The 27,019-nt window shown below is 37.2% G+C and overlaps 1 protein-coding gene across 2 annotated transcripts in view; it reads left to right on the forward strand.

Annotated features, from left to right (window-relative positions):
• The window catches only part of LOC145717850 (serine/threonine-protein kinase WNK3-like), a 67,661-nt gene extending 43,148 nt beyond the window's left edge, over positions 1-24,513 (forward strand). For both annotated transcript variants that reach the window (XM_081808850.1, XM_081808849.1), the window contains exons 3-11: positions 1,766-1,938; positions 2,709-2,929; positions 3,606-3,763; positions 7,660-7,748; positions 11,426-11,645; positions 15,871-16,165; positions 17,367-17,560; positions 17,657-17,806; positions 21,021-24,513. In XM_081808850.1, coding sequence (XP_081664976.1) covers positions 1,766-1,938; positions 2,709-2,929; positions 3,606-3,763; positions 7,660-7,748; positions 11,426-11,645; positions 15,871-16,165; positions 17,367-17,560; positions 17,657-17,806; positions 21,021-21,077 — 1,557 coding nt within the window. In that variant the 3' untranslated portion in view covers positions 21,078-24,513. The remainder of the gene's footprint in view (positions 1-1,765; positions 1,939-2,708; positions 2,930-3,605; positions 3,764-7,659; positions 7,749-11,425; positions 11,646-15,870; positions 16,166-17,366; positions 17,561-17,656; positions 17,807-21,020) is intronic.
• Positions 24,514-27,019: the final 2,506 nt, after the last annotated feature.

Raw genomic sequence — 27,019 nt, forward strand, 5'->3', positions numbered from 1 at the left:
GCTTAACCAACTGAGCCACCCAGGCGCCCTCTTTATACAGTTTTGATACTAACCCTTTATCAGATATGTCATTTGCAAATATCTTCTCCCATTCTGTAGTTTGCCTTTTAGTTTTGTTGATTGTTGCCTTTGCTGTGGAGATTTTTATTTTGATGAAGTCCAATAGTTTATTTTTGGTAAAAAAAAAAAAAACAAAAAAACCTTTAATGGAAGTCTTTTGTGTCTATCAAGTTACCATTTCTTCTACTCTCTTGAGTTTCATAAAAGTATATTCTATCAATGCATATATTTTTTTATCTTTAAAAAATCTTTTGTTTGAACCCTTCTCATATTTCCAATACTACTATGGATTTGTTTATATATTTATTTTGTCATTTTGGTGGGATTTAGGAAGAGAAGGGAATTAATTTAATATGTTGTCAGTCATCTTGAAATGAAAATCATACCTAAATTTTTAACTAGAATACTTGATTATTTCTGTCAGAATCAAAACTTAAAATAGTTCTGTCATTCCTTCCTTTCCTGCTCCTGCTTGCAGAAGACAAAAATTGCTTTTATTCTTCTTTTTCTCTTACTTTTTTAAAAAAATTAATTTAATTTTTTGTAGTTCCAAAGTTTTATTTAAATTCTAGTTATGTAACATACAGTGTAATATTAGTTTCAGGTATAGAATTTAGTGATTCATCACTTACATATAACACCCAGTGATCATCTGGAGTTTTAATTGTAGACTTTCCTTTTCCATTATATATCTTCTATTTTAATTATTGTTTAGAAAATTCATTCAATTTTAATAACCACATTAACCATGATTACTTAGCATTGACTCTAAGTAAGCATTATTGGAAATTTCATGCTGTTTATTGTATGCCACACTCTCCTTTTCTAATGATGTTATTTGGCCACATTCGTATTGAATTTCTTTGAGTAATATTTTCAGAAAGGGTGTGTGGTATGGTATGCTTTGGGTCCTTGTTTTCATGAAAATGTGTTTATTTTTCCCTTATAAATTTGATTGGTAGCTTGTCTGGATTCAGAGTTTTAGGGTTACAGTCCTCCCTCAGAATTCTGTAAACATTGCTCCTTTGACTTCTAGCATTTAATGTAGCAGATTAGCGGTCCAATTCCTGTTTAAAGGTGTTTTACTGGATGGTAATTTTGTATTTCTGTCTGGAAATATGTTGGCAATTCAGATATTTAGCCAGAATAAATGTCTGCATGTCTAACATTTTGATTATTCCTGCCCTGATGTTATAGATCCTATAGATGTGGAAATTCAGGGATTTAGGGAAACTTCCTATTTGTTTATTACTTTTTACATTTTGATACATTGTTTTTCTTTTCCAGCAAAGGAAATTTTATTTATTTTTCCAGTTTTATTGAGATATAATTGACATATAACAATGTATAAGTTTAAGGTACACAACATAATGATTTGATATATGTATATATTATGAAATGATTACCACAGAAAGTTTAGTTATCATATGAGGTACTGATTTTAAGGTATTGATTTATTTTGCAGGTGGGTTTATAATATAGTTATGAACTATGACAGCTGCTGCATTGTTGAATGGGAGGAGTCAAAAGTATCCACCTAATAAAATATATCAGTGATTATATAGGTCCTGAGAAAAAAAATTGACAGGTGAAAATAAATACATACATAAATGAAAACAACAGAATAAAGCACACATTTGAGTGATGTTACAAGTGTGCATGAGAATTTCTAGACTCTAATTTGGAATTTCTTATTCCATTTCAGGATCGGAAATTAACCAAAGCTGAGCAGCAAAGGTTCAAGGAAGAAGCAGAAATGTTAAAGGGTCTCCAGCATCCCAATATAGTTCGATTTTATGATTCCTGGGAGTCTATATTAAAAGGAAAGAAATGTATTGTATTGGTGACTGAACTTATGACATCAGGAACTTTAAAGACGTAAGTTGACTCTGATAGTGCCAATGAAGTTTTTTTTGGAAATAATTTTCAAGAGTAATAAAAGTTGTTTATAAAATAACACTACTTGATTAAAGAATTGGTAGCATCTGAATTTAGTGACTGCTTCAGGGCAGGTTAAAAAATTTAGGATGTTAATGAAGTTTGTTAGAAAATACAGTATTGAGAAATGAATATTTGTGGGATAGCATAAAATTTTAGAATTAGGAGTAATGTCATTTTGTAAAAATAATGGAAGATCAAGGGTGTAGCCACATTCATATATCTACTGAGCAGTACTATATAATTATAGTTTATTGTTTTATTTCTGACTACAGTTTTTCATTTGATGGTGTAATCACTTATTTATAAGTATTAAATGTGAAATATACTTTTTCTGTTTCCTAGCATCTTTGCACTAAAATTTTACATAGTTAAACCCTCTGATGACCTTATATAAGCAGTTATTAGAAAGTGTAGAAGGACTTTCTTTTTAAAATTGTGCTACCTTTCCACAAAAGGTTACTCTGATTAGAATGATTCTTGTTTTGAATTAAAAATGCTGAAAAATGCTAAACTTGGCAGGATGTCTTCTCTAAGAATGAAGCCTTAGATTTAAAATTGCTTTTCTATAACAGAGAATGGAAAACAACTCAGTGATGGCAAGCATAGTACTTACAATACCAGCCAGCTTACATGATTTACCCTTAATAGTGCTCATATAATAAGCTAGGTATGTTTGTTTACATGTGGTCTTTTGTTTCTTTGTGTAGGTACTTAAAACGATTTAAAGTCATGAAACCAAAGGTCTTAAGGAGCTGGTGCAGGCAAATTTTAAAGGGGTTGCAGTTCTTGCACACTAGGACTCCTCCCATTATTCACCGGGATCTGAAGTGTGACAATATTTTCATCACGGGACCCACTGGATCTGTGAAGATTGGTGATCTAGGCCTAGCCACCTTAATGCGAACATCATTTGCTAAGAGTGTCATTGGTGATTAAACTTTTATAGTTTATTGGTTGGATAAAGAGAGATTTTGTTAACTGTGTATGTCTAGAATAGGGATCGGCAAACTATGGCCCATGAGCCAAATCTGGCCCCATTGCCTATTTTTGTAAATAAAGTTTTATGGGAACACAGCTATACCCACTCATTTATGTATTGTCTGTGGCTGCTTTTGCACTACAGTAGCAGAGTTGAGTAGTTGTGTCTGAAATACTGTCTGCTTCTTTACAGAGAAGTTTGCTGACTCCTGGACTAGAATGTGAATTTGCTTTGAAATATCTATTACATATTGACTTATTTCAGAGACATCCTAGTGTATTTCTTTTGTGGGATATATTAAAGATCATTAAAAAGTTCTGAAGATTTAAAGAGGATTTACTAATTTAGTTCAGAAAAATTTATAAAGAAGATAGAAATAAAAACAGATTTTAGTAATCGTTACCTAATCTTGAGCATTACAAATTGTACTTTATCAGTATAGAAAGTTAAGGAAATTCCTTAAGTACTTTATATAGGTGTAGCAAGTATTCTGCAAATTTTATATTTATAAATTTGGTTTAGGGAGCAGAAATTAACTCAGGTAATCCTTATGGCGAAGGGAATGTGATATTGGTGGATACATTTTTCTTTTTAATAAAGATGTGGATGTGGTGTTATTTTGTAGGGACTCCTGAGTTTATGGCCCCAGAGATGTATGAAGAGCACTACGATGAATCTGTAGATGTCTATGCTTTTGGAATGTGTATGCTGGAAATGGCTACTTCAGAGTACCCTTACTCTGAGTGCCAGAATGCAGCTCAAATATACCGTAAAGTAACTAGCGTAGGTATAACTTTATTCTTTTTACTTCCTAGATTGTCACATTTCATGTTGAAGTTGGTAAAGTCAGCTTAAAACTAATTTTGGTTTAGTGCTATATAACAGTGCTAAATTTAACATAATTGTAATGAAACAAGCTTTAGATTTCTGCTATATACCTATACTTTATTGGGGTCACATAAAATGTTCTGTATTATTATCTTTGGGTAAATGTACAGACATATCATCTATATCCACTTGTGTGTAAATAATTTTTAGATTTATTAGGTGGATATTATTTTTTCAAAGCTGAATAATGAAAATTGACTAAATGGTTTGGAAGGTTTCTGGTTCTAAAAGAGCATTCAAAATATTGTTCCTCAGCTACAGTATTTGATTCCCTGTTATGGGTATTTTTTTGCATTACAAATTGCAAGGAATGTAAAGATGAATAAGAAGTGTTTGCTACCCACAGAGAGCTTGCATTTTTAGTATGGATAAATTCACAAATAGCTATAAACATAAGAGGATAGGAATAGAGTAAGGGATGTAAGGGAGATAAAAACAAAGTCTTAGGATAGTTCAAAATAGGTCTGTTTCATATCCAGTTGGGTGGCTCTAGAATAGGCCAAGAAAGAGATTGTCAAAGTGTTCAAAGTAACTGATATTAATAGGTACCCTTTTTAAATGCATGCTGTATACTGCATGCTTTCATATTTAAATCCCTAAAAGATGGCACTATCTTCAGTTTATGAATGATGAGACTGAGAACCAGAGGTGGTGACTTGCCCAAGTTCACACAGCTACATGTGGATCCACAATGGTGGATTTTGACCCTAAATCTGACTCTGGTGATATTTGTGTAGGGAGACTAGAAATAAGGCTAATATCCAGAATGTGGGCCATTCTGTAGGACAAATGACCTAGTTTCTCCAACAAATCAATTTCATGAAAGCAAAAGGGGAGGGACTGTTAAAGAATACAAGAGACTTAAAGTAGTGGTGAGCAGGTAAATGTTTAATAACTGATTCTCTGAAAAAGAAAAAGCACTGATTTCTAGCATTTGCTGATTTCCTTGGTGTTAAATATTCCCACAATGACTTTTAAGTTTAAGTTTTTTTTTTTAAGTCACCAGTGTGACCTCACTGAATGCAGGGTTGGAAATGGTATACACAGTGGAATTTATATGATCTATCCACCATACAGATAGAATAAACAACCTCAAGAGCATAAATAATAGTAAAATGTAGTAAAATAATTAAGGACTGGTATTTTCAGTATTTATTACCTTGGTTGTTGATATAATTTATTTAATTTTGAGCTTATGTAATTTAATTTTTGTAAATGACTGTGTTTAACAGCCAGCTTGCAAAATTCTTGAAAATGTAATAGTTGCCTCTTGTAAGCTGGTATGAGCCAGCTTTAATGCACCATACATGTACTGTGAGGACCTTGTTTGGATCCTGATTTGAACAAACCAAGTATAAGAAGACATCATTTAGACTATTTGGGAAATTTCAGTGTGGACTGGGTTTTAGATGATGTTAAGGAATTATTAGTAATTATTTTAGGTGGGATGATGACATGATATCTGTTAGAGATATAAACTAGAGACTTTATGGGTGAAATTACATGATGCCTAGGATTTGCTTTAAAATATTTTTGGATAAAAAAGGTGTGGAGGTAGATAGCTGAGACAAGGTTGACAAAATGTTGTATGTTGAAGCTGGTGATGGTTACATGGGGCTTTTACTATTCTACTTTTGAGTATGTTTGAAGCTTTCTGTAACAAAGAACTGAGAAAAAGAGATAAAGCTAGAAGTCTTTTTAGTCTTGGTCTGTACATTGTATGGCCACAAATAGAAAAACTTTGCAGTTCCCCAATTATTTTCACCTAGGAGCAGAGAAAGGCAATAATTACCCAGGACTGGGGAATAGGTAAGAGATCAGTGGAGAGGTCAAAGAGGACTTTTTCTATAAGTAGAATGATGTAACTCTATTTTTGAATGGTGACTTTATTATTTTATATTAAAGTCACAATAGTGTTATATCACAATTCACATTTCCATCTATATTAAAGCTTCTTTTTTTTTTTTAAAGATTTTATTTATTTATTAGAGAGCGACACAGCGAGAGAGGGAACACGAGTAGTGGGAGTGAGAGAGGGAGAAGCAGGCTTCCCACTGAGCAGGGAGCCCGATGCGGGGCTCGATCCCAGGACCCTGGGGTCATGACCTGAGCCGAAGGCAGACGCTTAACGACTGAGCCACCCAGGCGCCCTATATTAAAGCTTCTTGAACTTGAGATCTAGACCTGTACCTCTGAAACAAATAATACATTATATGTTAAAAAAAAAAAAAAAGAAAGCAGGAAGGGAAAAACGAAGGAGGGGAAATCGGAGGGGGAGACGAACCATGAGAGACTATGGACTCTGAGAAACAAACTGAGGGTTCTAGAAGGGAGGGGGGGTGGGGGATGCGTTAGCCTGGTGATGGGTATTAAAGAGGGCACGTACTGAATGGAGCACTGGGTGTTATACAAAAACGATGAAGCGTGGAACACTACATCAAAAACTAATGATGTAATGTATGGTGATTAACATAACATAATAAAAAAAAAAGAACTTGAGATCCAAGTTAATCTCACCAAATTTGTCTAGTGTGTGATACTGGGCTTTCTGATTCAGCATCCTGTGAAGTAGTATGTCAGACCCAGAACTAGGTTTTAGATTGCCTCATTCCATGACAATGATTCTATGGTATCTTTCTCCTTTTAGATTAATTTGGAGTTTTCTGTTAGATGACTGTAATGATTTTTTTAAAATTTATTTACTTATTTTAGAGAGAGAGGGAAAGAGCACGAGTGGGAGGGGTGGGGGGTAGAGAGAATCTCAAGCAGACTCCATGCTGAGCGCAGAATCCAACTCAGGGCTTGATCCCAGGACCCCGAGATCATGATCTGAGCCGAAACCAAGAGTCGGATGCTCAACCAACTGTGCCACCCAGGCGCCCCTAATGATTATTTTTTTTAATCTAAAATTCACTATTTAAGGGTAATAGAATATAAAATAAGCAGATGTAGGCAGCTAACAGTTACAGAAACATTTTTAATTGTATGGACCTTACTAATTTATTTTTATTTATTTTTTTAAGATTTATTTATTTATTTATTTGACAGAGAGATAGAGAGAAGCACAAGTAGGCAGAGAGGCAGGCAGAGGGAGAGGGAGAAGAAGGCTCCCCGCTGAGCAGGGAGCCCGATGTGGGACTCGATCCCGGGACCCTGGGATCATGACCTGAGCTGAAGGCAGCTGCTTAACTGACTGAGCCACCCAGGCGCCCTGACCTTACTAATTTATTATTGAACTCCTAGAACCTGATAATTAGGTTGAGTTTCTCTCAATATTTTACTATTGCTTAATGGTAAAAATAATACAGATTTCTCAAAAGTTTATATATATATATTTTTTCATGCATACATATATATTGATTGTTCATTGCTTCTAGCCATTCTGGAAGACTTGTTTATTATAGTTTGTTAATTGGGGTTATACTTGCATGTATATTTTGGGATCAAATATTTATTCCCTACTTAATGTTGCAATATGAGAATTATCCATGTTATTAAATACTGAGAATATTTTTGGTTTTTGTGTAAGATTAGCATATATGTAGATCACATAATTTATATCTCCGTTGTTGGAAATTTAGATTGTTCATAATTTTTCACTGTTAGTTGTAGACTATTAGAACTGTGACAATATCTTCATCAAAAAATTGTTAAACTTACACTGTATGTATATATTTATCTCATTTAAAGCTTGAATATGGTTTAGTGGTAAAAATTACATTAATAATGTTATTTTGACTTGAGCTTTCAGTTGCTTTATATGTGACTAGAAACAATTTTTCTTCTCCCAGGGCATAAAACCAGCCAGTTTCAATAAAGTCACTGATCCTGAAGTGAAAGAAATCATTGAAGGATGTATTCGCCAAAACAAATCAGAAAGGTGGGCACAAATGTAGTGAAATGATATAACCGATGGATACATTAAACTCTTACCTTGGACTGGGTCATTTTTTGACCTTTGAATAATACTGGGTATTACTTTTGAATGGAACACAAACCATACTGTCTAGAGTGAAGTCTATCAGTGCATGTTGTTTGCCATTTTGGACTTTGATATCATGTGCTGAATTTTTCTTGAACTGAAATTTGGGTTTTGTTTGTGTGTGTTGTGACAAGTTTTCATCACCTTCACCCTTCAGTTTAACAGTCACTGAGGCCCCCCAGGTTAACTTGCTTCTAACAGTTGATAGTAGAGAGCTTCTGCAGTGTCACCTTCAGGTAAGTACTTAGAAAAAAATGATAGCTTAAAAAAATTGACCATCAACTTACCAGATGTTTCATATTTGACCAATGCCCTTGTGTCATGATAATGGTAAAGCAGATAGGGCTGTTTTTGTTCAAGAAGTAGTATTCTAAGTTTATTTGTAACCCAATTTGTGTTTTTCTTATGGATACATCCCTTTAGTCTTAGCTTATATTTCCTGTTAATTTGAGCTTTGGACAGTTGCCGAGTTAAATCAGTGGGTTAGTCTTTTGATTTTTTACCTCCTTTATGATTAATAAAGGTCCTTTACAGAAATTATTTTTGCCCACATTTTATTGACTGTCCCCCATTTTTACTAGTTTTCTAAGTTTAGTGTTGTATATCTGAGAATATATAAAGCCACTAAGGTAAAGCCTGTTTAATTATAGCTTTATTACCGAACATTATTGTACCAACAGGCTATATCTAGGTAGTTATATATTTTAATTATGGTAAAATATACATAACCTAAGATTGACCATTTTAATCATATGTTAAGTGTACAATTCAGTGGCATTAAGGACATTCACATTGTTAAACAACCATCACCACTATCTATTTCCAGAACCTTTTCATCACCCCAACAGAGACTCTGTACCCATTACCTCTCCATTCCTCTTCCCCTCAACCCCTGGTAACCTTTATTCTACTTTCTGTCTCTATGAATTTGCTTCCTCTAAGTACCTCATGTAAGTGGAATCAATACAATATTTGTCCTTTTGTGTCTGGTTTATTTCACTTAGCATAGCGTTTTCAAGGTTGATTTCCACGTTGTAGCATGTATCAGAATTTCCTTCCTTTTTAAGGAAGAAACACATACACACACACAGCACATTTTGTGTATCCATCCATTTGTCTGTTAATGGACACTTGAGTTATTTTTTCCTTTTGGCTATATGGTGAATAATGCTGCATGAACATTGGTGAATAAGTATTTGCTTGAATCCCTGCTTTCAATTCTTTTCATTATATACCTAGGAATGGAATTACTGGATCATATGGTAATACTATGTTTAATTCCTTGAAGAACCGCCAAATTTTTTCCACAGTGGCTGCACCATTTTGTATTCCTCCCAGCAACATATGAAGGTTCCAGTTTGTCAACATCCTCACCAACACTTGTTATTTTCCATTTTTTGATAATAGCCATCCTGATGGCTATGAAGTGGTATCTTATTGTGGTTTTGATTTGCATTTCCCTAATGACTAATGATGTTGAGTATCTTTTCATGTGGTTATTGGTCATTTGTATATCTTCTTTGGAGATATGTCTGTTCAAGTCACTTGCCCTTTTTAAAATTAGGTCGTTTATTTTTTTGTTGTTGTTGTGGCTGTTTTTGAGTTGTAAGAGTTTAGGCATACTTTTTTTTTAGTGAGTCTAAAAATACAGTTGACGCTTGAATAACATATTGTACAATACTGTAAATGTATTTTCTCTTCCTTATGGTTTTCTTAATATTTTCTTTACCTTTATTGTAAAAATACAGTATATAATACATAACATAATACAGTATATAACACATACAAAATATGTGTTAATCAACTGTTTATGTTATTGGTAAGGTTTCTGTTCAACAGTAGGCTATTAGTAGTTAAATTTTTGGGGAGTTAGGAGTTAGACACAGATTTTCAACTGAGGTCGGCACCCCAGTCCCCTCCCAGTGGTGTTTGAGGGTCAGTTGTATTAAGCGGAAGTAGCCATTTTAGTTTGGATTCTGATTATTGCTTTTGCAGCATTTTAACTGTAAATTTGTTACCAAAGAACATTGGGATATTCTAAAGGATTCATGGCATATTAGTGTATTAGAAAGAGCACAGACTTCTACATCAGACTAAGATTCAAATGTGGACTCACACTTAGCCAGTGTGATCTTGAGGAAGTTACTTAGATGTTTCTCAAAGCAGGTATTTATTTTGATGATTAAAAATATAATGCATATAAAATAACAATAATATTTAATGGTATCTTCTGCTATTACTGTAATTATTCGATAGTAAAAATACATAGGCAACCTTTTCATTGAAAGGCAGAGGGCTTAACTTGGTTGTATCTTCTTTTTAAGATTTTACCTATTTATTTGAGAGAGAGAGAGAGAGCGTGTGTGAGAGGAGGGGGAGGGGTGAAAGGAGAGGGAGAAGCAAGCTCCCTGCTGAGCAGAGCACCAGACACAGGGCTGGATCCCAGGACCCTGAGACCATGACCTGAGCCAAAGGCAGACACTTAACCAACTGAGCACTCAGGTGCCCCTTGGTTGTGTCACATCTCACCTTAGCCTTAAAACTAATTAGTCTGAGGAAGCTTATTCTTTTTATAATAGTCTCTTAATTATTTGTCCCTTGATCACTAAAAAATGATCAGGAGGGTTGAAAATCATCAACTTACAGTATACCATGCTATCAATATACTTTATCTGTTTTAAATAGTATAAGAGAGATTTTCTATGTAGACATTATGAAATACATTAGTTTTAGCTCTCTCTGGCCTATAATATAGATAGATTAGATATTATGTATCTGTTTTTAGAAATTGGTCCAAGCAAGCAAAGGAAATTAACTCCCCCCATCTTGTAAAAGAATCTTTTGAACCCCTGTCCTTTTTTTTTTCTCTTCAGAGATGGTTAATCTCTAATATTAGGTAGAGGCGTTTCCATTGCATGTATACTTTGGCCTAAAACACTAGACTTAGATACTTGAGGAAAACCATGGGACTTTGCTGAACTAAATTAGTTTCATTCATGGCATTCTCTCAAGAATGAAGTACACTGACTACATTATTGTTAATGGAGTCAATGGCTTCTATTTATAATGTTTGTAAAGAGTTTGAATTTCTGATTTCCTTTAGAGGTTATATATCCAGAAGAGTTTTTAGTTTCCTTTTTTTAAAAAATTTTTTATTGTTATGTTAATCACCATACTAGTTTCCTTTGCTGACAATCTGTTGTTTGAGTTTTAGTAACTTAAGTCAGTGGCTTAGGGAAACTAGTCACTCCACCTAACATATACTGCAGCACTTCTCCAGTTCTCTAGGCATACTTATAGGTGTGTTAAACTTCAGTATCTAGATATGCTACTGGTAATAATCTTTAATTAAGGTGACTTTCAGTGCATGTTAGTCGGAATTTCTTTGCATCCTTGGCAAATAATAAGTTGGATATAAGATTTGGTTTTTATAACAAGGCACATTAATGGTCTAATTGATAGGAAATTTAAAATAAGATTGTTACTTTGATATAATTGATGTTTACTAATTAAGAGTTCTATATCTTGTTTATGATTGGAAAAATTGATAATGAGATACGTATTTTGTTTATTAGGTTGTCTATCAGGGACCTACTAAACCACGCATTTTTTGCTGAGGATACAGGACTGAGGGTGGAGTTAGCAGAGGAAGATGACTGCTCAAATTCATCCCTGGCTTTAAGACTCTGGGTTGAAGACCCTAAAAAATTGAAAGGCAAGCACAAAGACAATGAAGCTATTGAGTTCAGTTTCAATTTAGAAACAGATACATCTGAGGAAGTAGCATATGAAATGGTAAGTGAATCCTACCACTTTTCTCTACCCCCTGACCACTGCTGCCCTTTATAATATTAGGGTTGATTGATTCCTTTCTCCTTATTGCTTTCTTTCCTCCCTATTTTCTCCTTTTCTTTATTTAAATTCTTTTATTGTGAAATGCATCTCTACAGCAGAGTATATTAAATTTGTACGTACAGTATAAAGAATAATAAAACACTACTCTTGTTAAGAAATAGAACATAACCAGTACCTTAGAAGCCACCTGTATGCCCCTCCCAGTTGTATTCCCTTCCCTAATCACCACAGGTAATATCTACCCTGACTTTTGTGTTACTCATTTCTTTGCCTTTTGTTATAGTTTATCTAAGTAATATATTGTTTTGTTTTAAAAATGTGAGTGACCGGTGCACATCTAGCTGGTTACTGAAGTTATTATTAGGTGAAGATGCTCAAGAGTGCATAAGCTGAACAGTCTCTCAGTCAAAATCTGGCTTCAGCTTCTCTAAGTGTTTATAAGAGCCGCTTTTGGGGATGTCAGCAGGTGAGGTCATGAGTGAGTTCAGGGAAGTACACATGTGGCTCACCAGTCAGGTCACCGGCTGGTCCATTGTGTGGACCAGAAATTAGTTGTCTGATAACAATATGGTTGGATGGGGAGTGGGCCCCTCTGACTTCTCTACTTCTAATCACCCCATGATCCCCCTCCTTACAGAGCAGATGACAGCAGATAACTTCTGTGGGTTTGAATGTGTGTCCACACCTGACTCAGGCTGCTGCAGCGCTTGGAGGAAAGGTGTGTAGGAGCTTTGGCAGCACATAGTCAAATTAGCCAAGTACAGAGAGTCTGAGCCAGGCTAGCCTGGGCATTCTGTCCTCAGGTTAAAAAGAAGGATGGAACATTGACATTGGGGATCTTGGAGATGATAGCCTTTAACATGTCTATTTTTATAGTCATACTGTTCTAAGCTGGAATGATTGTCTTGGACATCTGGTGCACAACTATTATCCTGATATTTCTCTTTACTATCTTTCTAGACTTCTCTTCCTCTCTTCTGTTGGGTTTCATGTATCCTAAATCCCATGTCTTTCTCTTCCTTGGCTTACCCTCTTGTTTTAGTGACACACTTCCTCTGCCTGCTTCTTAAAGAAAGGGTATGAGAGGTAAATTCTTCGAGACTTGCATGTATGAAAATATTTTTATTCTATATTCATATTTAATTGATTGCTTGGCTGGCTAAGGCATTTTAGGTTGCAGTTTTTTTAAAAAAATTTAGACTCATTGTTCCATGCTTTTCTAGCTTTCAGTATTGATATTGAGAAGTACAAAGTTGTTCTATTTTCTGAATCTTTTGCATGTGATCCATTTTTTGCTCTCTGGAAGCTTGTAGTAGTTTCTATTTCTTCTTTAGTATTCTAAAATTTCACAGTGATGTGTCTTGATTTGGGTCTATTTTCATCCACCGTGTTGGATTCTCAGTGGACCCTTCCAATCTGTCAACTCATATCCTTTAGTTTCTGGGAAATATCTTGAAGTATTTTATTGATGATTTCTTCCCCATTGTTTTATTTCTGGAACTGTTATCATTTGGATGTTGGACCTCTTGGACTAATTCTCCAATGTTCTTAACTTTTCTAGTTTCCATCTTTTTGTCTTTTTATTCTCCTTTCTGGCAGATATTACCAACTTTACCTTCTAACCCTTCCAGTTGAGTTTTTCATTTCTGCTATCATGTTTTTAATTTTAAGCGTTCCTTTTTATTTTTTGGTCTGTTCCTTCCTTAGAGTAAACATCTTGTTCTTTGTTTTGTGGAGGCAATATTATCGTACCTCTCTGTAACGTAAGTAAAGAGAGTGTTTTTAACATTTTTTCTCCCTGTATAGTCTCTTTTCTTCAAATTGCTGTTTTGCTTTTGTTGGTTTTGTGCTCTGTCTTCTTGTTAGAGGCTTTTCTGATATTTCTGATAATTCTTGGCTAGTTGCTCATAATCAATAGATTATAGGAGACTATATTTTTTTCTGTTGCTGTGTAATAAATTACCACAAATTTAGTGGCTTAAAGCAACACCCATTTATTATCTCAGTTCTGGAGATAAAAAATCCTAGTGGGCTTCACTGGATTCTCTGCTTAGGATCTCACAGGCTGAAATCAAGGTGTTGGTGGCCTGGGCTTTTATGTGGAAGCTCTTGGTGGGGAGGGTGAGGGGAGTGGGGGTGGGGTGGGGACTGCTTTTGAGTTGTTGGCAGAATTCAATTCCTTATGGTTGTAAGACTAAGGCCCTTGTTTCCTTGGTGGCTATTAGCTGGTGGTCACTTTCTATTCCTAGAGGCTGCTTTTCAGTCCTTTCATGTATCCCCACTCCATCTTCAAAGTCAGCAATGTCATGTTGAATCCTAGAGTTACCAGCTGGTAAAAGGCTTACCCAGATAATTTCCCTATTTTAAGGTCAGTTGTTCATAGCAAAATAATGAGAGTGATATCTCATTATATTCACAAGTTTGAGGATTAGGATGGGACATCTTTGAGGGGCCATAATTTTGCCGACCACAGGGACTTACAGCCTATTGGATGATGTGTTTGCTTGTGTCAGACTTGTTAACTTTAACCTGTACCATAGGGTATCTGGGTGGTATCTTTAATTAGGGAATCTCTGGCATCAATATTTGTAGGTCTGTCTTCTTGGATTGGTCAGATTCCCCAGAGAATCATCTTTTGAAGTCCTTCCTGAAGGGTTAGGGTCTGGTTACTGGTATTTTGGTAGTCAAGTGGGGAAAAGGGCTAAAAATTTCTGCATATGGCATTCAGCATACATATGCTCATTTAGTCTTGTTTTCCACATGGTAGCCTTACCCTCGACTGTGCCTGGTGTTCCATAGTCCAGAGATCCTCTCTTTTACCCTCTCCAGAGAACAAAACTCCAGGCTTCTTGGGTAGGGGGAGAAAGGTGTGGAATGGAAGGTGGGGCACAGGGATCTAAACATTTAACTGCTTCTCACAACCCTTTCACTTAATTTTCCTTATTTTAGTCATCTCTTTTGACTTCACCCAGTTCTGGAAGTAACTGGTATTGCCAGTTTCTGTGCCTTATGAGTATTTTTCAGTATAAGTGATAATGCTTCTCAGCTTTCCCTAGTTCACCTTTTTCAGGACTGCTAGGTCACTTATTACTTAATCTGTTTTCCACATTCCGGAGTGTCCAAAATGTTGTTGCTGTTGTCTTTCTCTTATTCTCCCTATCCTTCTGGGTTTACAGCTTAAAAATCCATTTAGTGTGGGGTTTTTTTGGAGCTTCGGGAGGGAGTGAAATTAAATATATGGATTCCATCTAACATTTTAATCATCTTTCAACTACCACGAAATTTCCCTGAGTCTGCAGACCCCCAAGACATGCTTTAAAAAACAGATTGTAGGACTGAGAATGATATGCCATGACACCTCCTCAAGTCATCTTCTCTGCTACTCAGCCCTGCTCTTCTCAGACAGCAAGCCCTTAACTTCTCTTCTCTCACTCTTCTAATGCCTGGTAAGATGTAGTACTTTGCTGTGAGCATATTTCCCTTTGCCTAGAGTGTGGATCTCTAAACTTCATCCACACCTCCCTTAATAGCCAGCAAGTTCCTTTTTTTGTTTTAATTCAAGTCAGAGTTTACCTTTCTCTGTGACGCTGTCTCTACTTTTTCCTTTAGGGCTTTTGCAGCAGCTCATTTCTACCTTATTTTAAGTTAAATTTGTACCATCTTACCACCAGATTGTGTGCTCATACAGGACAAAGGACCGACATAGTAACTTATATGTCTCTGGAGTCCAGTACTGGGCACATTGTAGGCACTTAATGTTGTTGAATAAGGAAACCTTTTTAATCTTTCACAAACCTTAATGACAGTCACAAATGATCTGTAATAAGACTGCATGTACTGAAACATCAAGTTATTTGTTTTTGTTTAAAGCCAGAATTATTTTAACAATGTTTGGTAATGGTATTGTTTTTCTTATGCTGATTAAAGGCTCTGAATTTATGTATGTCAATTAAGAAAGAACATAGATGTACATCCAAAATATTGAATCACTATGATGTACACCTGAAACTGTCAGTTATATTGAATTGAAAAAAAAGAAGGAACATGTAAACAAATTAACTGTTATTTGATAGCATTTGGATTTTGGGGGCACAAAATAACTCTGCTAGTAAAAAGTTAAAATCGTAAATGTTAAAGATGTAGTTTGCTTATGTTTTGTTTGTAGGTCAAGTCAGGATTCTTTCATGAAAGTGATTCCAAAGCTGTTGCTAAGTCCATTAGAGACCGGGTCACCCTGATAAAGAAGACGAGGGAGAAGAAGCCAGCTGGCTGTTTGGAAGAACGCAGGGAATCCCAGTGCAAGTCTGCAGGGAATGTACTCCCTCAGCCCCAGAATACAGCTTTGCCCCCTGCTCCTGCTCAGCACACTGGGGCTGAATGTGAAGAAACTGAAGTTGATCAACATGTTCGCCAACAGCTTCTACAAAGAAAACCACAGCACCACTGCTCCTCTGTTACAGGTAACAGTTAAAATTTATAAAAGCAAACAAATGTGTAATTGTATTCCCTTATCTCAAAATAGTACTTTTGTGTTTTTCTTTTTTTTTTAAGATTTTATTTATTTATTTGACAGAGAGAGACACAGCGAGAGAGGGAACACAAGCAGGGGGAGTGGGAGAGGGAGAAGCAGGCTTCCCGCTGAGCAGGGAGCCCGATGCGGGGCTCGATCCCAGGACCCCGGGATCATGACCTGAGCCGAAGGCAGACGCTTAATGACTGAGCCACCCAGGCGCCCCTACTTTTGTGTTTTTCAAAGCATTCTGTTATCTATCATTTCATCAGTCCTTTTACAAAATCCCTGAAATAGACAAGCCGGCTAGTTTCCTTATTTTAAAATTAAGAAACTTTTGTTATGTGACCTGTCCAAGGTGCTAATTGAGTAAGGATTATAATCTTTTTACTATTCTTAAAGGTCCAATGTAAATCCTGTAATAAAGAAAATTTGGAATTAAAGGGAAAATGTATTCTTCAAGAAGGAATTTTCTAGATTTTAAGATCCTTTGTATTTTAGGCTCAAGTATAAAATTATCATAGTTCCTCTAATTTTTCTGCTGTAATGCATTCTCTTCTCTAGAAGGACAGAGTATTTTCATAGTAATAACTAATTGTTCTATAAAGACAGTATTATTTTCTAGCCAGGTTCTAGGAGAATGAGAATATGACACTTAGATTTTACTGAAATTAGTAAATGAGATTAGTTGGGTAGGGGAGAAGCAATCACCCAAAGGTGTGGAATGGAGGGTGGGGCACAGTGATCTAAATATTTAACTGCTTCTCACAATCCTTTCACTTAGTCTTCCTTATTTTAGTCGTCATCTCTTTTGACTTTACCCAGTTCTGGAAGTAACTGGTATTGCCAGTTCCTGTGACTTATGAGTATTTTTCAGTATAAATGATAATGGCCAGCAAAAGGAGTTGATTTTTATGTGATTCTTTGTTTTTAGGTTTGCTCTACTAAGACAATTTTAGTTGTACCACAGTTTCAGCATGGGAAGTTTACATAATGTTTTTTGGTTAACTGTGTAATATACATGTTTTATTTCAAGTTGTCTCAGGTTGTCAGAGTAAAAAAAAAACATAGAAAACACTTATTTTCTATGCCATTTGGACCTTGTGTTTCAAGATTTTCCTTCTACCTGTTGCTTATTTTCTTTGTTGTAGGTGACAATTTGTCCGAGGCAGGAGTTGGATCTGCTATACACTCAGATACTTCAAGTCAGCCCAGTATAGCCTATTCCTCAGACCAGATGATGGGCTCTCAAGTGGTTTCCAACATCCCACAGGCTGAAATAAATGTTCCAGGGATGATTTATCCATCCCAGCAGCTAGTAGGACATTACCAGCAGATTTCAGGGGTGAGGTGAACTGTTACAATTTTAAATATATAATACATATATATTTACTGTAAATGGGAGAGTTTATCTTTAATATATTTTTTTCTTATTTAACAGTTGCAACAGCAGCCAAAGCTGACTCAGCCCCACATTTTGCCTTTGGTTCAAGGTCAGTCCACTGTTTTGCCCGTACATGTCCTTGGACCTCCGGTTGTCTCACAACCCCAGGTTTCCCCATTAACTGTCCAGAAACTCTCACAGATAAAGGTAAGATATATTTTAGAGGTTCTGTATTCAGTTAAACATATTGAACACTGCCTAGATTTTCTGACAGGCAAAGGCTCTCTTTCATAAATTCATTATAGTTTGTATAAAACACACTGAAAGCCAAAAGTTGTTTCTGCTTTCCTTCACCAAAGATGTTCTTGAGGATGTGCCTAACATTGTGAAACTAGAATCTTGAGACACTGCTTGTATCATTGGAAAAGAAAGTGAGAACTCCATAGATGGATAAACAAATTTATTTAGGACTCAGATCTCTTGCTCTTGGTGATGATGATTTGTTCTTTGTATTAGATTTTTCTAGCCCAGTGTGAATGTGGAGGGATTTCTTTCTTTTTTTTCCCAGATTTTATTTATTTATTTGAGAGAGAGAGAGAGTGCACACGAGCTTGGGGGGGGGTGGGCGGGGCAGAGGGAGAGGGAGAAGCAGACTTCCCCATGAGCAGGGAGCCCAATGCAGGTCTCAATCCCAGGACCCTGGGATCATGACCTGAACCGAAGGCAGGCGCTTAAGTGACTGAGCCACCCAGGCACCCCTGGAGGGATTTCTTTCATAGTTAATTAGAAATAATATTTTATAGACTTATAGTTTTTAGCACTTTCATCTAAATTTATGGAGGTTCCTCAAGATGTTAAAAATAGAGCTACCCTATGACTCAGCAATTGTACTACTAGGTATTTACCCCAAAGATACAGATGTAGGGAAAAGAAGGGGCACCTGCACCCCAATGTTCATAGCAGCAATGTCCACAATAGCCAAACTGTGGAAGGAGCTGAGATGCCCTTCAACAGATGAATGGATAAAGAAGATGTGGTCCATATTACTCAGCCTTTCCATCAGAAAGGATGAATACCCACCATTTGCATCGACATGCATGGAACTGGAAGGGATCATACTAAGTGGAATAAGTCAAGCAGAAAAAGACAATTATCATATGGTTTCACTCATGTGGAACATAAGGATTGGCACAGAGGACCATAGGGGAAGGGAGGGAAAACTGAAGGGGGAGAAATCAGAGAGGGAGAGGAACCATGAGAGACTATGGACTCCGGGAAACAAACAGGGTTGCTGGAGGGGAGGGGGTGTGGGGGGATGGGGTAGCTTGGTGATGGGTATTGAGGAGGGCACGTGTTGTGATGAGCACTGGGTGTTATATGCAACTAATGAATCCTTGAACACAACATCAAAAACTAATGAGGTACTATACAGTGGCTAACTGAACATAATAAAAAAAAGATTAATAAAAAACCTTTTGGCTTTTTAAAAAAATTCTTGGCTTTTTGAAAAATTTAAATTCCAGTGTAGTTAACATATAGCGTTCTAATAGGTTTCAGGTGTAGTGAAGGTGTAGTGATTCAACAATACTATACATTACTCAGTGTTCATCATGATAAGTGTACTCTTAACCCCAGTCAACTATTTCACCCATCCCCCCCCCTTTCTGGTAACCATTGGTTTGTTCTCTATAGTTAAGAGTCTGTTTTTTTGTTTTGTCTCTTTTTTTCTTTGTTTTGTTTCTTAAATTCCACATATGAGTGAAATCATATGGTATATGTCTTTCTTTGACTGACTTATTTCACCTAGTATTATACCCTCTAGATCCCTCCATGTTGTTGCAAATGGCACAATTTCATTCTTTTTTATGGCCAAATAATATTCCATTATATATGTATACACAATACTATATATATATATACACACACTATATATATATACACACACACACATATATATACACACACGCACACACACACACACACACATTCCCACACCCCACATCTTTATCCATTCGTCTATCAATGGACACTTGGGTTACTTCCATAATTTGGCTGTTGTAATTAGTGTTGCTATAAACATCAGGGTGCATATATCTTTTTGAATTAGTGTTTTTGTATTCTTTAGGGGGAGTACCCAGTAATGGAAGTGGCTGCACCAGTTTGCGTCCCCACCAGGGGATTCCCAAGCGGGTTCCTTTTTCTCCATGTGCTCGCCAATACTTGTTTCTTGTGGTTTGGGTTTTAGCCATTCTGACAGGTGTGAGGTGATAGCTCATTGTGGTTTTGATTTGCTTTTCCCTAATGATGAGTGATGTTGATCATCTTTTCATGTGTCTGTTGGCCATCTGGATGTCTTCTTTGGAGAAATGTCTGTTCATGTCTTCTGCCCATTTTTAAATAGGATTATTTGTGTGTTTTGGTGTTGAATTATATAAATTCTTTATATATTTTGGATACTGATTCTATTGGATCTTGGCTTTTTTTGATTCATGTTTATTTCTATAGGAGAGATAAATGTTTTTGTCTTTTTGACTCTCAAGGTCAGCATTATTCATTTCTGACAAGGAAGGAGTAAACAGTCTTTATGAGAGCTCATATATTAAGACTATATTCTGGTTCCCAAGGTTATGAGGCCTGGACACATGGTTCAGCTTTTCTTTGCCATCACTGCATTTTCTTTTCTCAACCTCACCCTCCCCTGTGTGTGCCTTATTTCTTTGGGAATGAGATAGGGAGAGAGAGCATGAGGTGGGGAGGGTCAGAGGAAGAAGCAGACTCCCTGCTGAGCAGGGAGCCCGATGCGGGACTCAATCCTGGGACTCCAGGATCATGACCTGAGCCGAAGGCAGTTGCTTAACCAACTGAGCCACCCAGGCGCCCCTCACATGCTGTTTTTTAGACGTTTTCAGCACATATAGAAGCCATAAGCAAGCACTTTGACCACTGGTGTCTTCTTATGAATGTGGTAGTTCAAGTTCTAGGAATTACTACAGCCAACCTATATTTATTCAGCCAACTCTCTGCTCTCCTCTTTAGAGAGCTTCTGTGTTCATTTTAGCTATGATATTGAAATTCTTTTGAGCTTTTTCTTGGAACTTCCAGTGTCTGGTGTGTGAAAGTGTTAGATTCAGTTACTCTGAATCTCTGCCAGGGTTTGAATGAGTTATGTGGCATGTGAAATAAATGAGAAGCCATGAGCAGTATATTACTGGGACTGGTCTCAATCCCTTAATGTATTCAACTATCATTTATTCATGGTATTAAGGATTTTTGTAGTACTAAAACTATACCCAGCACCTTTTTAATAACTTGCTAAAATTTTTAGAACATAGCATTATTTTATCTGTCATTCTGTCTGGGACAGGCCCATTAAAATTGGCATGGTATATGCATTTATAATTTGAATTTTCTTTGCACCAAGAACCAGGAACTGCAGCTGACCTTGGAGCAGATGGACAAACTTCAGCCTAATCTATGACTTTAGACTTGCCAGTTACTGGAGTTCCACAACCAGTCTTTCTGCAGTTTCTCCTCAGACATTGTCTGCCTCACAAATGACTTCCGAGCATCTAACAGTTGGTCTTCAACTTGAGCCTGGCCCTAGAAATGGAAAGCAGGCGTTGACCGTATCACCAGATGCTAATCAGACTTCTAGTTTCTTACTGGTTTATTGTCCTCAAGCTTTGTCAAGTCATTCTGCCCATTACCTGAGCAGTGCACAGAATGTTGCTGGTACAGCTCAGTTCCCTTCTAATTCCACTGGGGGGCATTCGGGGGCCAATCAGCCTCCACAAAAGATACATTCAGTACCCCACCCATATCCAGTCCTGCATCAGGAATCAATAGCTCTAGGTTCTTTAGCGCCACAAAGCCAGACTGTGCATTTGAAGAAACCTTGTTTCCAAGCCTCTATGCAGCAGCAGCCATTAATTTTACAACCTTAAGATTATGGCATCACTACAAAAAGTTTCAGCAGGATTGTATTCTACGAGTGTCTGAAGCTCATGCAAGTGAGCAGCAGCCAAGGGGTGGTATTGAAAGTGTGATTCAGTCCCTGGAATAGCCATCTTATTCTGTTGAACATGCTTATCCAGGACCACCTGCAGAACTGCCATCCTTCCCACTGAAGGCTCCTGGGCAGCTGCCGTTGCCCCCAGGAACAAGCTTCTTACCCATCACAGCTAATTTACCCAGTCCAGGCTCCAGCACAGCCTGTTTATTCACTGCCAGCCCCACAGTATTCTCTTTACACTGTGCAACCACCAGGATCATAGTCAACCCATTCTATGCAGACTTCTTCTCCAGTCCCACCTGTGGTACAGCCCTCTTATTTGGCCTCAGGCCAAGGGCAACCTGCTTTTCCAGTACAGCCTCAGGTTTCATCACCTTTTCCAGACCAGCCAGCATATAAGATCCAAGGAGCGTACTCTGTGCAATCTATAGAACAGTTTGCTTACCAGGTACTACCTCTTGAGCATGCCCATTATTTAGCACAAACTGTTTACACCATCCAGACAACTGAACAGGCAACCTTCATGACCCAGTAAGTATATACAGTAAGCTCTCCTGATAGCAAGCACGTACATATTACAGACTCTGCGGATCAGAAGTTACACCCAGTACCACCTTTATAGCACAGACTTCTGACCAACAAGCCTATTTAACACCACCCTAAGGTAGCAATTCTTCAAAGTTGGAGCAAAAGCCATTTTTAACATCACCCTTAGAAACGCAGACACATTTTATGGAGCCTTTATTTATGTCCGGCACTCAGCAGCTCCATCACAAGCAGATGTCCATTTTAGACACCAGCAGCTAGAAGCCCAGTCAATTAGCATTACATCTCAGAGGGCCGTGGAAGGGCAGCTTCAACGCCCTGCGCAGTTGTCCTTCATTCAGTAGGCTTCCTCACAGACCCGGATCCAGCCCCCACACTTTTCTACACAGCTTTTGCAGTCACATCTAACACCAAGCCAGGTTTCTCATTCAGCTTTCATTCAGCATCAGCAGATGGACGACTTATTCATCTTATAGACAAGCACAGAAAAGCCATCAGTTGTCTATTCAAGAAGGTCCCATAAATCAGCAGCAGTCTTTGGGTAGCCACCATGCTGCTTTCTAGCAGCGGTTACCTCCTTCATAGGCACCTAACCAGGTTCAGCCATTACCAGGTATGTCAAAGGCCATTATAAACACAGTACAGATTATACCTCCTTCGCAAGAACCGTTGCAACCAGTGGCAATGGAACAACAATATGTAACACAGCCTTTAGAGCAGCCTCAAGTGCTTCAGGCATTAGACAGCAGTCCGACTTTTCTCCTGAAGAAAACCCTAGCGCAGGACCGGCCAACATGCATTCAGCAGCAGTCTGTCCAGCCACAGTGACAGCCATCCTGGCTCACACTTGTTTTTGGGTCAGCAGAAACAATGACAACAGCAGACCCTCTATCAAAGCTCTGGGATAGCTCTTTCAAATCAGCCGTCTTCTTCTGTTCATCTGTCGTCAACACTTAGTATTCTGGTACAGGCTTCCACTGTCTTCCAGAGCATTTCTATGTCACAGACGCAACAGCATTTGCAAAGCCAAAAAATTCCGAAGGTAAATCCTTCTGGGGAAAAATCTAGACGATTGTGATTTTTCTATAATGTTCAAGGGTCAGGGAGATAGTGAGCTAGGTAGAAATAGCATTGGACAGGGAGTCATAGTCCCTATTTCGGGGTCTTTTCCTTATTCAGTGTGTGGCCTTGACTCAGGTCTCTTTGGAGTTTCCTCATCTGTAAAGTTGGAGGGGTTAAACCAGATGATGGTTTTTGATAACAAAAAAATATTTATATCAGTGAATAAAACATGAAAGTCCCTTCTGTCATTGACTTTTGTTTCTAAATGGGGGGAGACTATCAATAACCTTAATAGAAAGTAAATTTATAGTATAGTCCCAGGAGATTGGGGGAAATGTGGAGCAGAGTAAGGAGGAAAGTGGGTTATAATTTCAAATAAGGTGGTGATCAGGGTAGGCCTCATTGAAAAGGTGACATTCAAGCAAACATTTGAAGAAGGTGAGGCAGCCCACAGTGCACATTTCAGGCAGAGGGAATAACCAGCGCAAAGTCCCCGAGGAAGGAGAGTGTCTGGCCTGTTTGAAGAACAGCAAGGAGGCCAGTATTGCTGTTAGTGGTAAAATGTTAGGAGCCTGTGATTGTCTTATTCTACATTAATAATAAAGCATTTGCCTTTATGAGATGATAAATAATGAACACTACTAAGTGATTCCTAGGTGCCAAATACTGTCTTACTGCTTTTACATGTACTATCCTCATAACAACTGTATGAATAGTAGCTATCATTACCCCTATTTTACAGGTAAGGAAACTGAGGTTCAGACAGGTTACAGGAGGGTCAGGATTTGAACCCAGACTACATGGCTGCAGAGGCTGTGCTCTCAATCATTACACTATCCAGCCTCTTTGTAAGATAGCATCCTGCCTGCCAGAATTGGAGGAAAAGGGCATGATAACTTCATTGAGATTTAGTTAACTTGGGATTGATTGAATTAATTATAGGAAGGAATTGACAATCCAGTTTATTCTTTTCTTCCCTCTCTTTTATTCGCTTTAGATAACTCTAAAGACTCTGAATTGATTGAGTTTGGCTAATAAAATGCTTTGATAAGAGGTATGCTGTACTATAAGAGTTTTCTAGTGGTGGTATATTACTTTTCCAAAAGCTATTATCTCATGTACTGTGTGTTTTATAAAATTCTCTCTTCATCAAGGGCATAAATTATAATGAATTCCAGTGTGTGCAAACTGACTCCTAACAGGGATGATGAAGGATTAATAAAGATCTTTGCAGTTGAAGTTTCTTCGGACAAAGCATGCTATTCTGGGATTTATTTCTTTAGAATAAAGTTCTTTACAAAGTATTTTGGGTTGGAATATTCATTTCTGTGGGCATGTGTTGGATACTTTCCTTACCTAATTAAAAAAAAATTTCCCCAATATTTATTAAGAAAAATTTCAGAGATATGGAAAAGTTGAAAAATTGTAAACACCCATATACCTACCAACTAGAATCTACAGTTAACTTTTGCTTTATTTGCTCAATCACATATCCATCCCTTTATTCATTTATCAATCCATCTCATTTTTCTGGCACATCTCAAAACTAAAGTTGTTAACATCAGTATATTTCATAAAATACTTCAGCATTCATATCATTGGCTAGAACTCAGTATTTTTTTTTAGTTTAAATTTATACGCAGTAAAATGCATAGATTATAGTTCAGTGAGAATTGACAGAATTGGCTTACACTTGTGTTACCCAAGCCATTATCAAAATATAGATGAGGTGTTGGCAAACATTTTCTGTAAAGGTCTAGGTAGTAACTATTTTAGGCTTTGTAGGCTATATAGTCTCTTGCAGCCACTCAATTTTACTATTACATGAAAATGGCCATAGGCAATATGAAAAAAAATGGACACGGCTGTGTTCCAGTACAACTTTATTCACAAAAATAGATGGTGCACCAGCTTTGGCCTGCAGTCTGTAGCTTACCCACTCAATACAGAATACTGCCATTACTGCGGAAAGTTCCCTGTGCCCTTCCCCAGTTGGTAGCTCCCACATCCCACCAGAGTCGACTGCTGTTGAATTGTTTCACCTTAACTAGTTTATCCTGTTCTAGATCTTCATATAATTGGAATCATACGATGTGGACTCTTTTTTTTTTTTTTAAAGATTTTATTTATTTATTTGACAGAGACAGCGAGAGAGAGAACACAAACAGGGGGAGTGGGAGAGGGAGAAGCAGGCTTCCCGCCGAGCGGGGAGCCTGATGTGGGGCTCGATCCCAGGACCCTGGGATCATGATCTGAGCCAAAGGCAGACGCTTAACGACTGAGCCACCCAGGCACCTCATGATGTGTACTCTTGTAGAAGGCTTCTCTCAGTATGTTTTTGAGATTGATCTGTGTTGTGTGTATCAATAATTTTTTTTTTTACTGCAGAGCAATATTCTGTTGTATGAATATACCAAATCTGTTTATCCATTTTACTATTCATGAATATCTGAGTGGTTTCTAGTTTTGGTTTATTAGAAATGAAACTGCGATGAATATTCTTGTATAAGTCTTTTTGTTAACATACGTTTTTATTTCTCCTGGATAATACCTAGGAGTAGAATCACTAGGCCTTGGGATAGATATTTGTTTACTTTTTAAGAAATTGCCAGTTTTCCAAATTGGTTGCACTAACTTACACTAACACCAACAATATATGAGAGTGCCACACCCTCACCAACACTAATTTTAGATATTCTGGTGGGTGTGTAGTGGTATCTTGTGGTTTTAATTTGCATTTCCCTGATGACTGTGTTGTTGAGCACCTTTTCATGTATTTACTGGTCTTTGTGTATTTTTCTTTATGAAGCGTCTATTCAAGGCATTTGCCCATTTTATTTTGCCTGTTGTAGTTTTGCCTTGTCATTTTTGACTTGTTAGGAGTTCTTTTTTCTTTTTTTGTTTTTAAAGATTTTATTTATTTATTTGAGAGAGAGAGAATGAGAGACAGAGAGCACAAGAGGGAAGAGGGCAGAGGGAGAAGCAGACCCCCTGCTGAGCAGGGAGCCCGATGTGGGACTCGATCCCGGGACTCCAGGATCATGACCTGAGCCGAAGGCAGTCGCTTAACCAACTGAGCCACCCAGGCGCCCGACTTGTTAGGAGCTCTTATATATGCTGGGTAATACTAGTCCTGTAGCAAATACATGTTCTATAGATATTTCTTCCAATCTGTGGATTGCCCATTAATTTTTGTAATGACTTCATTTGATGAAACAGTATTTTATCTTGATGAAATCTAATTCATCAAAATTTTCTGTTGTGGTTATTGTTTCTGTGGCCTCAGAAACCTTTGCTTACACCCAAGTTAAAAAAAATACTCTCCTCTTTTATGCTTTTATGTTATATGTTCAGGTTTATGGTCTGTCTTAAATTAATTTTTATGAGTGGTGTGAAGTAGGAGGTCAAAGTTCTTTTTTTTCCCCCATATGAATACCCATTGTTTAAGCTTCATTTGTTGAAAAGATTTCCTTTTCCCATTGGGTTTATAATATATTTTGAAGTTAGGTAGTACAAGTCTTTCTTTCTTTTTTTTTTTTTTTAATTTTATTATGTTATGTTAGTCACCATACAATACATCATTAGTTTTTGATGTAGTGATCCACGATCCATTGTTTTTGTATAACACCCAGTGCTCCATGCAGTACGTGCCCTCCTTAATACCCATCACCAGGCTAACCAATCCCCCCTCCCCCTCCCCTCTAAAACCCTGTTTGTTTCTCAGGTCCATAGTCTCTCATGGTTCATCTCTCCCTCCAATTCCCCCCGCCCATTTTTCCCTTCCTTCTCCTAATGTCCTC

This window comes from Leptonychotes weddellii, chromosome X (genome assembly GCF_054177405.1).
Source record: "Leptonychotes weddellii isolate Sample4059 chromosome X, ASM5417740v2, whole genome shotgun sequence".
Lineage (NCBI taxonomy): Eukaryota > Metazoa > Chordata > Mammalia > Carnivora > Phocidae > Leptonychotes > Leptonychotes weddellii.